At 40.3% G+C, this 14,576-nt stretch overlaps 1 protein-coding gene across 1 annotated transcript; it reads left to right on the top strand.

Moving 5' to 3' along the window:
• The first annotated feature begins 4,090 nt into the window (after positions 1 to 4,090).
• LOC139954990 (EF-hand domain-containing protein 1-like) lies at positions 4,091 to 13,845 on the top strand. Its single transcript, XM_071955080.1, has 10 exons — positions 4,091 to 4,311; positions 4,929 to 5,150; positions 5,458 to 5,745; positions 7,700 to 7,855; positions 8,112 to 8,304; positions 9,690 to 9,910; positions 10,655 to 10,798; positions 11,043 to 11,440; positions 12,251 to 12,443; positions 13,756 to 13,845. Exons 1-10 carry the CDS (start codon positions 4,267 to 4,269, stop codon positions 13,831 to 13,833), a joined length of 1,938 nt encoding a protein of 645 aa, XP_071811181.1. The 5' UTR covers positions 4,091 to 4,266; the 3' UTR covers positions 13,834 to 13,845.
• The last annotated feature ends 731 nt before the right edge of the window (positions 13,846 to 14,576 follow it).

Raw genomic sequence — 14,576 nt, 5'->3', positions numbered from 1 at the left:
TATTTACATCTTAATGTGCATATCATATAGGCGTTCGTCGGGTATTACATCACATGCAAATAACTGATAAATGCCAATATGATATGCACACTAAGTTGTTGAACGCGCGCGGAGCGCGCGAAAAATTTTGATATATTTTCCGTGTTATTACCCTTCCATATTGGTTATAATTATTGGGGAAGTCGTTACAATAATAACGATAATAATATCATTATAACCATTGAAAACCACACTGCACATTTTTCTTCTTTCAGTAGGTGCCCGAAAAATTGTCAGCATATTGCCCGAATTTTCACCAAAAAATTTGGTTGGGGGGGCTGCAGCCCCCCAGCCCCCCGCCTCCTACGCCTATGCTTTACTCCATCTATCAATGAGATTGAGAGGTATTGAGGCAAGTGTGTGGGTCAAAATGACAGAAAATACAATGCAACCTCATTATGTTGACCTGAAATATTTTTAAGTACTAGCCTATTTATTCATAAGCGGGATTACGAAGGAGGGGACAAAGGGGAAAACTTGCCGCCTAACCACTTTTCCCAGACCTTGAGTTTTTTTTTTTTTTATCCATTTCGGTCGGTTATTTGATTTTTCCGTCGAAAAACCAGGTTTATCTACCGATAAACCTTGAATATCGTCCGATAAACCAGTTTGTTGATTGAACTGTGTTGAAACTCTTAGGATGGCTGCAAACTTTTGACAATAAAATAAAATCCATTAGTTATGACTTATCAATCCAATAGCCTAGTTGAAGCCGGTTGGCCCCAGTCTTCAAAGTTGCCTACCATGGGAACTATAAGCGTTCAGTATTGGACCACCTTAGAACCTACCGGCAGTTTGCGAAGCGATTACTCTCAGGTGTATGATATTTTCACCCGCTATTTTAATAGGCTGAATGTTTAGTGATTTATTTTCTCCTTGTCAAAGTGGTATAGAAACAGAATGTTGTAGTAGACTATTCAACATTGTGCTTCAAAATGACAACATGATTATTGATCAAATTTCATCAATTTTAACAATTTGCAGCAAAATGATATATTGGTCTGCTGTATAGACCCCAACTATAGCACACTATCATGGAAAACTTTCTAGAGATTACGTGAACGGCCTGCCTTGGTCGTAACATGACCTCTTTTTACCAAGTAGTCTGCAATGCCTGCCTCATATTTTTTTCTTGTACAAGGGTCTTTGTGTGAACGCTGTATGATTAACTGCACTGTAGACATGAACATATTTCCACACAGTGTTTACACCAGCGGCGTAGGAAGGTACTTTTGAGTGGGGGGGCTGAAGACTGATGGCCAGCCTGGGGGAGGGGTCTAAGGGGAGGGGGTGTCCCCCTCCCCTTTGGAATTTTTTGCATTTCCAGGTGGCCTCAGATGCAATTTGGTGCAATATAGCACACTTCAACAGCCACTCCATTTTGTAAACTTAATTTTGTATTTTCACCTGGCCTTAGATGCAATTTGGTGCTCCAAATGAGATTTTTTTTCTCATTTGGAAATGAAAAAGGGGTTTTCTGACTTGCGAACCGGGGGGGCGGAATGGTACTTCCGCCCCTCCACATTTTTCACTGGGGGGGCTGGCGCCCCCCCCCCCCAGCCCCCCGGTTCCTACGCCCTTGGTTTACACAAAGAGCCTATAATGGTGTTAAGAAGCTATGCAGACTAATTGTACAGCCTGAGCTCGATTTACGACAGTGGCAGGTCGATTACGTAATCACAAACCTTCCCTGGCTATATATAGTATGCTATAACTGGAGCCAGTAAAGCAGATCTTTAATATATCCCATAGTTTCCCAAAATATACGCACACATCAGAAAGTCATCATTTCCACTATTTGTAGCGAAAAGGTATAAATTGATGTGGATAACATAACATATTCGGTCACTTCCAATATGCTGCAGCAAAATGATAAACATTAATCATTATAAGTGAATGATCTCGCCAAATGAACAGTTTGCAACAAACTTATAAATAACGCTCACATCAGAAACCTCTAATCAGGTTTTTATATTTATTTGGTGGGGAGGCGGGGGAGGGGGGGGGGGGTGGTTGGAGACGGAGGACCAAGGGAACATTCCATTTCTTTATATATGGGGCAAGGAACCTATCCCTTCCCTTTACTACTAAAGAGAAGAAGACAGAAACGTCATTTCTGTGTATTTAGCTCTGAGTATGAAGTGATTAGATGGACCAATAACAATTTGTTATCAAACGATGAGCTCTACAATGAAACCAACCAAACACCTTGGTCATCCCAGGGAGTTGTTATAACAACTCCCTGGTCATCCATAGTCGCACATAGAAGATTGAGATTTTTCGGTCATGTAGCAAGACTCCAGGAGGACTCTCCAGGAAAGGTTGCACTGAGACATACCGCTAAACCGGTAGGAAGGCCCGTGACTACCTTGCTTGGAAAAATAAAGTCGCAATTTAAGGACGTTAACAATTTCGAGGAAGCAAGGGCGTAGGAACCGGGGGGCTGGGGGCGCCAGCCGCCCCCAGTGAAAAATGTGGAGGGGCGGAAGTATCATTCCGCCCCCCGGTTCGCAAGTCAGAAAACCCCTTTCTCATTTCCAAATGAGAAAAAAAAATCTCATTTGGAGCACCAAATTGCTCTTAGGCCAGGTAAAAATACAAAATTAAGTTTACAAAATGGAGAGGGTGCTGAAGTGTGCTATATTGCACCAAATTGCATCTGAGGCCACCTGGAAATGCAAAAATTTCAAAGGGGAGGGGGACACCCCCTCCTCTTAGATCCCTCCCCCAGGCCGGCCATCAGTCTTCAGCCCCCCCCCACTCAAAAGTACCTTCCTACGCCACTGCGAGGAAGCAATAAACATTGCACAAGATCGTCATACGTTGCGGACATAGGCGTAGGAGCCTCATTTGATTTGGGGGGGCTGTAACGACTTGCCCGAAAAATATAACCAAGATTTTTTCGCGCGCTCCGCGCGCGTTCCACATGTTAATGTGCATATCATATAGGCATCCATCAGTTATTACATCACCTGACAATAACATAAAATCATTTTCGGTGTTATTACCCTTCCATATTGGTTAGAATTATTGGGGAAGTCGTTACAACAATAATGATAATAATAATATAAGTTTAACCATTGAAAAACACATTGCAAATTCTTCATCTTTCACTAGGTGCCAGTGGCGGAGCTAGGGGGTATTGGTCAGGGGGGGGGGGAGAGAATGGTCTGTAGGGGCGCTTTTGACACTATCTAAGCGGAGCGCCACCACAGGTTGGCGCGGAGCGTACAGAAATTTTTTGAGTAAAGTTACTCCCTAGATTGCCGGAAATGACCCTTTCCGGGCCTTGCTAATTTGCAGATAAACGAAGAATAAATGGGTGTCATCGCCATTTGTCAGAAAATTGCACCAACAAAATGTGACAAATGTCAATAGGTATTTGAGAGCGCAATAAAAAAGTCAATAATCGCGAATAAGTAAAAAGTGGTAAAAAGCTGAAAGGGCGCCAGCAGTCCATTTGAGTCCGTCAGGGGGGCATCCGCCCCTTTTGACTGTATGGACGCTCCGCCACTGGTAGGTGCACGCAAAATTCTCAGCATATTGCCCAAATTTTCACCCAAAAAAATTGAAAAAAATGCAAATTATTATTCTTTCAGTGGGTGCCCGAAAAAATTCTAAGCATATTGCCCGAATTTTCACCAAAATATTGAAAAACACATTGCAAATTATTATTCTTTCAGAAGATGCCCGAATAATTCTCAGCATATTGCCGAATTTTCACCAAAAATATGAAAAACACATTGCAAATTATTATTCTTCCAGTAGGTGCCCGAAAAATTCTAAGCATATTGCCCGAATTTTCACAAAAAAAATTGGTTGGGGGGGCTGCAGCCCCCCCAGCCCCCCCGCCTCCTACGCCTATGGTTGCGGAGATCAATCACTGAGCATGTCGGATAGACGAGACTCAACTTACTACTACTATTATACTACGAAAGTGAAAAAAAAAAAAAAAAAAACGAAAAAGGGGCGCTCTTTCAAAACTGTTGTATTGCACAGGTCACTAGTGACGAGATACATTCGTCCCTAGCAACAAGTCTGTACGCAATAAAGTGCAAACACGTACTGGGAATTGTGACACTATTCCAAGCTTGTGTTTGTAAAACTGAGAACTCGCAAATCGCATCTGCAGGACAACAACAGTAAGACTCTAGAGTACCCTGTCTCCCTTGTGACCTGTCAGGATCCATCCTTCATAACGTATTGTAGAGGCAAATTAACGTCAAAATGGCTCTGCCTTTTCTCCCGGGAAACACATTTCAGGATCCTACAGTGAGTCATTTAAGTTTTAATGAGTTTTATTGTGAGTGTTACTGTTAGGCCTAACTTAGGCCCAAGTTTGGGATAGTCAGGCTAGGCCTATATATACTAGACTTTGGCCTACGCTATAGAGGCTGGGCCTGCATTTGCTTTATGCATAGGCTAACTTAGGCTTAAGATAAGCCCTGAATGGATCTAGTGCCATTATGCCATAGTTACAATAGGTTCCAGTGCCATTCCGCAATAGGTACATAGGCCTACTGCCATACCATTCCGCATACCTGAACTAGTATTACTGTAGGTATAGCCTATCATAAGGTTGAAAAGTTGAAACTCAAGGTAATTGTGCATATAATTACATAGGGAAAAGGGAAAAAGGAGGGGGGGGTTGGCCTGTACACCCTTGAGGAGTGGTTAATTCTTACTTAACTGAACATAATATATCAGGGACTTATCCATAGAGGATCTTATTATTGCCGATCCAAAGTATGCGCAGGGTAGCCAAGGGCCTTGGTAATGTTGCATACATGTACAATTGGAAGAAAGATAACTGCAGGCCTAGTTTGTCTTTATATATCTGTGAAAGTGTGAGTGAAAGAATAAATATTCTATCAATTTTCTACCAACAGAGAAGAAAATATCACGTCTCACAAAGTCTAGGTTACAAAAATGGGTATGCCCTGGCCGACAGGCCAGAAGTAGGCATTGGAGGCGATCCGTTAACAGTGAACCATCTTACGGAAGAGGAGATTAATGAATTAAATAACAAACGACCAACTCTGACCTATGGACAAGCCAAGCAAGCACCACCTGAGGACTTTGTTCCTGCTCATGTAGCATTTGACAAGAAGGTCAGTATAAATTACAGCTTACTCAAGCAGATATTTTACTTCCTGTATAATATATTCATGTAGATATTCATTTCTCTCTGCGCAATGTGAAATATTTTGTTTCACATCAGGAATGACAACGCTCGTGATCACATTCATGCCATACATGTAGCATCATTTCAATGTTAAAGATGTACCAAAGGATTGCCTATTAAACTCATGCAATGCAATGTCCAGACATTTGTTTGTAGGAATATGAGGCTGCTGAACTCAGAGAATTGGTTCTAATGATGTAGACTATATTATTTCTCTTCCCCCTTTCTCGCAGGTGCTCAAGTTTGACGGATACTACAAGCAAACGGTGCACGAGTCGCCGAACGAGTACTTCAGGGTGCGACCGGTCGTCATCTTCTATTACTTGGAAGACGACAGTATTTCGGTAGTAGAGCCGCACGTAGAGAACAGCGGGATGCCACAGGGCAAACTGATCAAGAGACAGAGGCTGCCAAAGAACGATCAAGGCGACCACTGGCATTGGAAAGATCTGAATCTGGACAAAACACTGACCTTCTATGGTAAGGTCTTCCACGTCGTCGGCTGTGACCAGTGGACTGCGGTAAGTAGTGCATTTTTAAAGTAGGGATGCTCACGGATTTTAGGAATAGGTCCAATCGGGTATTATCTGCTGTTGCTTCTTCTCTTAATCCTTTTAATCTGCTGTGATGATGGCAATTTATGATGAGTCATTCAACGATACCGGACGTATCACTTCTGATGATAAATTGCTTGTTTGATATCCGTTTAGCAACTCATGACTTCTTGTGGCACCTTTGTTTGTGTACATATATATATATATATATAATTGAAATCGTAACGAATTGGAAAATCAAGAACAGTGAAAAAACTTCCAGCCTCCACTGGGATTCGAACCCAGGCCTCCCACTTTATAAGCAGACATGGGCGGCGATCATGGGGGGGACGGGGGGGACATGTCCCCCCAATATTTTAGGTGGGGGGGATATGGTATCTAATATCCCCCCCAATATTTGGTGGCATAGTTTTTTTGAAGCATTTGTTTTGTATTTTTTTATGATATCGCTAGTAATTTCAAAATAGGAAATGCTTAGATGCAACTTACAAGGCCTGGGAAGTGCCATTTCCATTGATCTGGGAGGCATTTTCGGCCAAAATTTTCTTTTGCGCTTCGCGCCAACTTATGGTTGCGCTACGCTTAGAAAGTCTGGGTACAAGCTTTGCCCCTCCCTTGGCAAATTCCTCGCAAGGTGCCTGTCTAACCGTGTCACAATTTGTTACTATATGACCGAAAGTAGTTTTTACTTCTTTTTTTTTCGAAATGAATTGCTAGACGGACCGCATCCGTAATGAAATTTGGTTTGACTCTTGTGTATGAGTGTCAGTACGTACAATCATATATATGATCCACATCGATATGGATTCACTGGGTTTCCATTTGCCCTGTTTCCTACAAGATTTCTAACCGCAGGTGCGTAGCCAAGGGAGGGGGGGCGAAGGGTGGAAACTGCCCCTCCTCCTCAAGCATATTTTTGGGGTATTTTCTATGATATCTAAGTTTGATAGTAGCCGTTATAAGAGGTTTTAATATTTGTACACCAATAATTTAACTGTGTCTGAATTTTCGAAAATTCCTTGACCAACATTCTTCATCATATTTCCCTCTACTCGTTCAATTTTGACCGGTCTGTTAGGGGTTGAGGTTTTTTTTTTATATTGGTTGTCCATAGATAGAATTTTTTGCAACATTATGGATATGTTTTGAAGTGAATTTATTATTCAAATTCTGAACAAATAATGGGCTTAATACCTTGAAAATTGGGGCTGACGGGTATTGTGGGGCGTTACGTAGAATTACCTACAAAAGCAATGATCCACAGGAGATGCAATGAGGTCGAACATGATGTGTGACTGGTGACAATCTTGAAAAAAGGTTATAAATGAAAAAAAAACTTGGTTCTCAGGCAAAAGTGTACATTTGGTTCGCCATTTTCAAGCCCGAGAAGTGCCATTTCCGGTGATCTGGGGGGCTATCAAAACCAGAATTTTTCTTGTACGCTGCGCGCCAACCAATGGTGGCGCTCCGCTTTGATAGTAATTCGCCTGCACCCAAGCAAATGTCCCCCCCAATATTTGAAACAGATCGCCGCCCCTGTAAGCAGACACCCTAACCACTAGGCTATGGACGCTGATTGTATGTCCAGAGGTACGAAACCGATAAGAAAGGTCATAATTCCACTGTAGGGGTTCGTCACCTGTATCGAACAATACTAGTTCTGTTTTTGGTGACATATTTTGCCTTACTCTAGAGATCAAACATGATGCTAACTAACTCAAAATCATTTGTGATTCCTAAAGCCGGATCTCGAAAGAGATACTTTGAACAGACTTAGTTAATGAAATGAAGGTAAATGACAAAGGCAAATGAATATATATATATATAATTGAAATATAAATATATCCTTTCTGGAATTTCATTGGTTTGTTGAATATCCTTGCATGATTTGATTAACTCTTTGGTGTATCCTCCCTTTCAGGAATTTATGGCCAGTGAGGGCATCGAGTTGAGTTCTCCGTCAACGATTCCTCCCGATCCGTACATCGAATCTCGTAAACAGAAGGCAGCTTTGAAGGAGTTCAAGACGCCATCGGACTTTGATAAACTCAAGCAGTTTATTGAATTAGACCGACAGGTGAGAACCAAAGATCCTCTCGTTGGAACTGAAATGGTTTTGTAACCTAAACCACAATTATGCTATGGATCATCGTATATATATCTTGACAATATTCAGTGATCTTTGGAATTTGATTGTCCTTCATCTCTGCTACCCTCCACTCTATGCTTCACCCCGCCCTGCCCCCCCCCTACCTCATATCAGCTAGTGGTTCAGCAGTTCATGGTTTTGACAGTGTTTGTAAAGTTTAATCCATTTCAACTTAATTTACCAGGTTCTTAGATTCTACTGTATCTGGGACGATAGGAACAACATGTTTGGTGAATTAAGACCATACATCATCCAGTATTACTTGGTAGACGATACAGTGGAGATCTGTGAATGCCATGAGCCAAACGATGGCAGGGATCCCTTCCCAATATTCCTTAGAAGACAGAGATTACCGAAAGACAGGAACAATGTTGAATGTAAGTGTTCAGATACAGACTACCATAGAACAGAAACAATGTTGAATGTAAGTGTTCAGATACAGATTACCATAGAACAGAATCAGTGTTGAATGTAAGTGTTCAGATACAGATTACCATAGAACAGAAACAATGTTGAATGAAACTGTTCAGATACATATTACCAAAGAACAGAAACAATGTTTATTGTAAGTGTTCAGATACAGATAACCATAGAACGGAAACAATGTTGAATGTAAGTGTTCAGATACAGATAACCATAGAACAGGAACAATGTTGAATGTAAGTGTTCAGATACAGATTATCATAGAACAGAAACAATGTTGAATAATGTAGGCGTTCAGATACAGATTACCATAGAACAGAAACAATGTTGAATGAAACTGTTCAGATACAGATAACCACAGAACAGAAACAATGTTGAATGTAAGTGTTCAGATACAGATTACCATAGAACAGAAACAATGTTGAATGTAAGTGTTTATGTACAGATTACCATAGAACAGAAACAATGTTGACTGAAACTGTTCAGATACAGATTACCAAAAGACAGGAACAATGTTTATTGTAAGTGTTCAGATACAGATTACCAATGAGCAGAAACAGGTTTGAATGAAACTGTCCAGATACAGATTACAATAGAACAGAAACAATGTTGAACGTAAGTGTTCAGATACAGATAACCATAGAACAGTAACAATGTTGAATGAAACTGTTCAGATACATATTACCAAAGAACAGAATCGATGTTGAATGTAAGTGTTAAGTCCCCTGGCAACAATGTTTCATGGATGACACTAAAAAAAGGAAGAAAGAGAGGAATGATGAGAACCCTGAAATAGTACTCTGTAATCTGTAGTCAGTAATCTCTAGTCAGTATTCTGTAGTCTGTAGTCAGTAATCTGTAGTCTGCTAGCTGTAGTCAGTAATCTGTAATCAGTAATCTATAGTCAGTAATCTACAAACTATAGTCAGTACTCTGTAAACTGTAGTCTGCAATCTGTAGTCTGCAATCTGTAGTCATTAATCTGTAGTCAGTAATCTGTAGTCAGTAATCTGTAATCTATAGTCAGTACTCTGTAAACTGTATGCAGTAATCTGTAGTCTGTACTCTTTAATTAGTAATCTGTAGTCAGTAATCTGTAGTCTGCAAGCTGTAGTCAGTAATCTGTAGTCAGTAATCTATAGTCAGTAATCTACAATCTATAGTCAGTACTCTGTAAACTGTAGTCATTAATCTGTAGTCATTAATCTGTAGTCATTAATCTGTAGTCATTAATCTGTAGTCTGCAATCTATAGTCTGCAATCTGTAGTCTGCAATCTGTAATCTATAGATAGCAAGACTATACTTTTGTAATGTTTTGTCTCTTTCTCATCTGTTTAGCATCTTTCCCATCCGTTGTCATGGAACTCTCAAATAATGAAATCAAGGAGTGGTTTGCTCCAAAGGATTTCATGATCGGCGAGACGGTCGTCATCTACCACCGCCATTTCTTGATCTACGACTGCGACGAATTTACCCGCTCGTATCTGTATCAAAAATTTGGTATCAAGGACTTCACACCGCTGGATGTTAAAAGACAGGACAGGAATGGAGCCAACAAGGTAGGTTTAGCAAGAGTTTATTGTAGGTCATGTGATGATGCTAACAAGTTTCCTCTGCTTGCAAGGGACTGACAAGTTAGCCAGAAAATAGCATCAGATGATGAAACTGGTACATAGTGAAAATACTGTTGTATGTCCATTGTTTTATGTCCATTGTTGTATGGTCATGTTAATTCTGAAACATGTAGGCTACATTAATATAGTAATATATTAAGTAAGACATCTGTTATTACACCATTCCAACAAACTAACAAATTTACTATAGATAAGTTAAATAGAAGTATAACTCATTTACATTGTTTAATGGTACATAGTGAAAATACTGTTGTATGTCAATTGTTTTATGTCCATTGTTGTATGGTCATGTTAACTAAAACATGTTGACTACATTAATATTGCAATATGTAAGAAAGACATCTGTTATGACATCACTCCAACAAACTAACAAATTTACTATAGATTAGTTAAATAGCATTATAGCTCATTAACATTGTTTCATGGTACATAGTGAAAATACTGTTGTATGTCCATTGTTGTATGGTCATGTTAACTAAAACATGTTGACTACATTAATAAAGCAATATGTTAAAAAAGACATCTGTTATGACATCACTCCAACAAACTAACAAATTTACTATAGACTAGTTAAATAGCATTATAACTCATTAACAGTGTTTCATGTCAACTCATTGTTTTTTTCCCCTCATTAATAATGCTTTATTGTTTGTTTTTGTGTGTGTTTAGACTGACCTACCCCCATACAATGGGTTTGGATCTTTGGAAGATTCCCTTCAGTCCTGCTTATCACTGGTCCCACAACCACCAAAGAAAGACTTCATCAAAATGCTTGAGAACGACCATAAAATTCTTCGATTTGAAGCAGAAATGGTGAGCAATGCGAACAGTTTTTAATAATTTCTATTCCTGGAAGCTAAGAGTTTCATAGTGTGAAAAGAAGAAAAATATTGTATTTTGTATCTCAGACTATTGCCATTGTCCCTACCAATCAGTTATAAATACCCTATTTTTTCTTCTCCTGTGACTGTTTTAGTAACAGCATAGGTTGGATATCTAAATATCTGCTTTGAAAAATCTAGCAAATATTCATACTGTTTATTCTCCTCGATGGTAGGATTCCGTAAAGCCCGAAGACAGAGGGCGCCGATTCATCATCAGCTACCGCCTAGCCGACGACATGATCACAATTTTTGAGCCTCCCGTGCGTAACTCTGGTAATGTCAGCGGTAAATTCTTAGAGCGAACCAGGGTGACCAAACCTACCTCCACACCAGAGCACCCGCAATTTTACGGACCGCAAGATCTGTACATCGGCGCCAGGATTCAAGTCTTTAGCCATCGCTTCAAAATCATGGATGCTGATGATTACGTTTTGAGGTACCTGGAAGCACGCAAAGATGATTTCCCCGGGTGCGAGAAAACCATCGAGAGCATCCGAACCTTGAGAGGTGCAACAGGCGGAGCTTCGATGAAGACGTCAGTCAAAGGAGCACCGATGAAAGTCCAGAGAAGGTGAGTTATTCCAGTGGAGAGGCTAGGAGAGAGGTGGGTTTATTCATGTGGAGAGGCTAGGAGAGAGGTGGAGGTGGGTTTATTCATGTGGAGAGGCCAGGAGAGAGGTGGGGTTATTCCTGTTGAGTGGCTAGGAGAGAGGTGGAGGTGGGTTATTCCTGTGGAGTGGCTAGGAGAGAGGTGGAGGTGGGTTATTCCTGTGGAGAGGCTAGGAGAGAGGTGGACGTGGGTTATACCTGTGGAGATGCTAGGAGAGAGGTGGAGGTGGGTTTTTACTGTAGAGAGGCTGGTAGGAGAGAGGTGTAGGTAGGATATTTCTGTGGAGAGGCTGGGAGAGAGTTAAAGTGGGTTAATTGGGTGTGGCGAGGCTGGGACTGAGTAGAAGGTGGGTTATTTACATGAATAGGATGGGGGTTGTGGGGAAATTTTATCACTGAGAAAGATCAGGATTTATTTGTTGAGTAAGGGTGAGAAGTGATCCTTTCATATAGGTTCCTTTTTTGCCGTCTGTCACAATGGATGAAATCAACCATAAACTTTTATTAGGTATTGCCATGAAGCAGAATGGGTTACAAGGGACGGTAGCCATCAAAATGTACAGTCCACAGCAGGGGTGGGGGGGGGAGTTGTATTACCTAAAATTCGAGCACAAAATGGCAAACCAAAGTCAAAGAAATAAATAAATTTTACCCTCCTCCTCCCCAACACACCTATCCCCATCCGGCAGAAATACGTCTTTAAAATAGAACACCAGTCATTTTGATCAGTCAACATAAATATTTGTTTGTTTTCTCGTTCTTTTAATGTCAGCCCTGGTGACTTGCAAGCTCTTCTGAGGGAAGTCAAAACACAGCTTAAGAAGAATAACTACATCAACTTTAGTTCCTTGACTGATGCCTTCCTCCAATATGACAGAAATCGATCGGGCACCATCGATCTCAATGAACTGAAGAAAGTCTGCCACAAGCAGAACCTTCCGTTGGATGACGACGTTATGCAAGCGGTCAGTTGCTTTAAGAGCTCTTATCAGGCCAGAATCTTATGCACCTGTCTGTCCAGTAGAAGTAAATTGCCATTTCACCAAAAAAGAATATTATCTAACACTTAATAAATATATGTGGGTTAGTGCTTATCTGGATAGCATACAGGGGTAGGCTAATGTGTTTGGTAAAATTCTGTTAGGCAGTAACATACATGCATTTTACAAAGTGAAGTACAAGCAGGTTTCTGTGTCACTACTCACTACTTCACATGCAGGTTAATGCATTGCTACTGCACATGCAGGTTACTAAGTCAGTACCTAACATGCATGTTTCTGTGTCACTACTTCACAGACAGGTTACTATATGACTAGTTCACATGCAGGTTACTGCATTACTACTGCACATGCAGGTTAATAAGTCACTTGCAGGTTACTGTGTCACTACTTCACAGTGACCTGTTACTGTATGACTACTGCACATGCAGGTCACCATGTCAATACTTCACAGGCAGGTTACTGTATGACTAGTTCACATGCAGGTTACTGCATTACTACTGCACATGCAGGTTAATAAGTCACTTGCAGGTTACTGTGTCACTACTTCACAGTAACCTGTTACTGTATGACTACTGCACATGCAGGTTAATAAGTCACTTGCAGGTTACTGTGTCACTACTTCACAGTGACCTGTTACTGTATGACTACTGCACATGCAGGTCACCATGTCAATACTTCACAGGCAGGTTACTATATGACTAGTTCACATGCAGGTTACTGCATTACTACTGCACATGCAGGTTAATAAGTCACTTGCAGGTTACTGTGTCACTACTTCACAGTGACCTGTTACTGTATGACTACTGCACATGCAGGTCACCATGTCAATACTTCACAGGCAGGTTACTATATGACTAGTTCACATGCAGGTTACTGCATTACTACTGCACATGCAGGTTAATAAGTCATTTGCAGGTTACTGTCACTTCACAGTAACCTGTTACTGTATTACTACTGCACATGCAGGTTACCATGTCTATACTTCATAGGCAGGTTACTGTATGACTAGTTCACATGCAGGTTACTGCATTACTACTGCACATGCAGGTTATTAAGTCACTTGCAGGTTACTGTGTCACTACTTCACAGTAACCTGTTACTGTATTACTACTGCACATGCAGGTAACCATGTCAATACTTCACAGACCGGTTACTGTGTATGACTAGTTCACATGCAATTCTATCCTCCTTTACTGTATATCATGCATTTGCATATTCAGCCTATACAAGCCTAAGCTCCCATCATGATCATTCGTCTATCTTTGTTTCTCTACAGTTGATCAACGAGTGCGGCGTGGATCAGAATGGTCAAATCAGCCATGCGGGATTCATGAAGTTCCTGACTTGGGATTGAATACGAGAAAAACAAACAATTATCACTTGAACCTCATTAAATCTTCAATTCATGATGAGAATGAAAAAAAAATCTAAAATAGTCGCTCATCTTTGTTTTACTTTAACTTGGGCCATCGACAAGAAAGAAGACTTACCCTGATGTAATTAAAATCTTTGTTTTCATTTCTTTAAGTTGATTGGTTTCCGTATGTTTTTCTTTATGAAAAGATGTTTAACAGCACTTTAACAAGGTGTCTTGGAAACGGTTGTACAGCTGTTGTACATAGTCAGATTCACTGTGAGATAAATTCACAAATCTTTCCCAGTTTTGTCCAGCAAGCTGTTAAAAACTCAATCTCACACATCTTGAGTAATTTCAGGTTCTTAAGAACCAACAATAAATAAATTTTTTGTTGCTTGTATTGAATTCATTGTCAAAATATCATTCTTAAATTTTAAGTAATGTTTTAAGCATTTGCAAAAGAGAATGCAGATGATAAAATGTGAAAATGTTGAAGTATTACAAATGCTACCAAATTCTTCAACCATTAATGTATATTAAAGACTTTATACGATGTTGCTCCTTGGACACATGAATATCATAAAAGTCATGCCCCTATTCTAGGCGAACAAAATACTATTACCACTATGTAAACATTCCTGGTATTGTGGATGTAGAGTCGCTAGTTTGCTGGACAGGTATTTTGTTTACACCCTTACAGGTGTGCTATGAAGCCAAGGGACCTAGAATTAATATATGAT

Source organism: Apostichopus japonicus, chromosome 17, assembly GCF_037975245.1.
Source record: "Apostichopus japonicus isolate 1M-3 chromosome 17, ASM3797524v1, whole genome shotgun sequence".
In the NCBI taxonomy this organism is placed as follows: domain Eukaryota; kingdom Metazoa; phylum Echinodermata; class Holothuroidea; order Aspidochirotida; family Stichopodidae; genus Apostichopus; species Apostichopus japonicus.
Note: the sequence above shows the minus strand (reverse complement) of the source record. Positions and strands in the feature narration are given on the sequence as shown.

Coding starts and splice junctions, on each gene's coding strand:
- LOC139954990 (XM_071955080.1), top strand. CDS start 4,267: ATGGCTCTGCCTTTTCTCCCGGGAAACACATTTCAGGATCCTACA. Junction 7,856..8,111: donor TTATTGAATTAGACCGACAG/GTGAGAACCAAA, acceptor TTAATTTACCAG/GTTCTTAGATTCTACTGTAT. Junction 10,799..11,042: donor TTCGATTTGAAGCAGAAATG/GTGAGCAATGCG, acceptor CCTCGATGGTAG/GATTCCGTAAAGCCCGAAGA.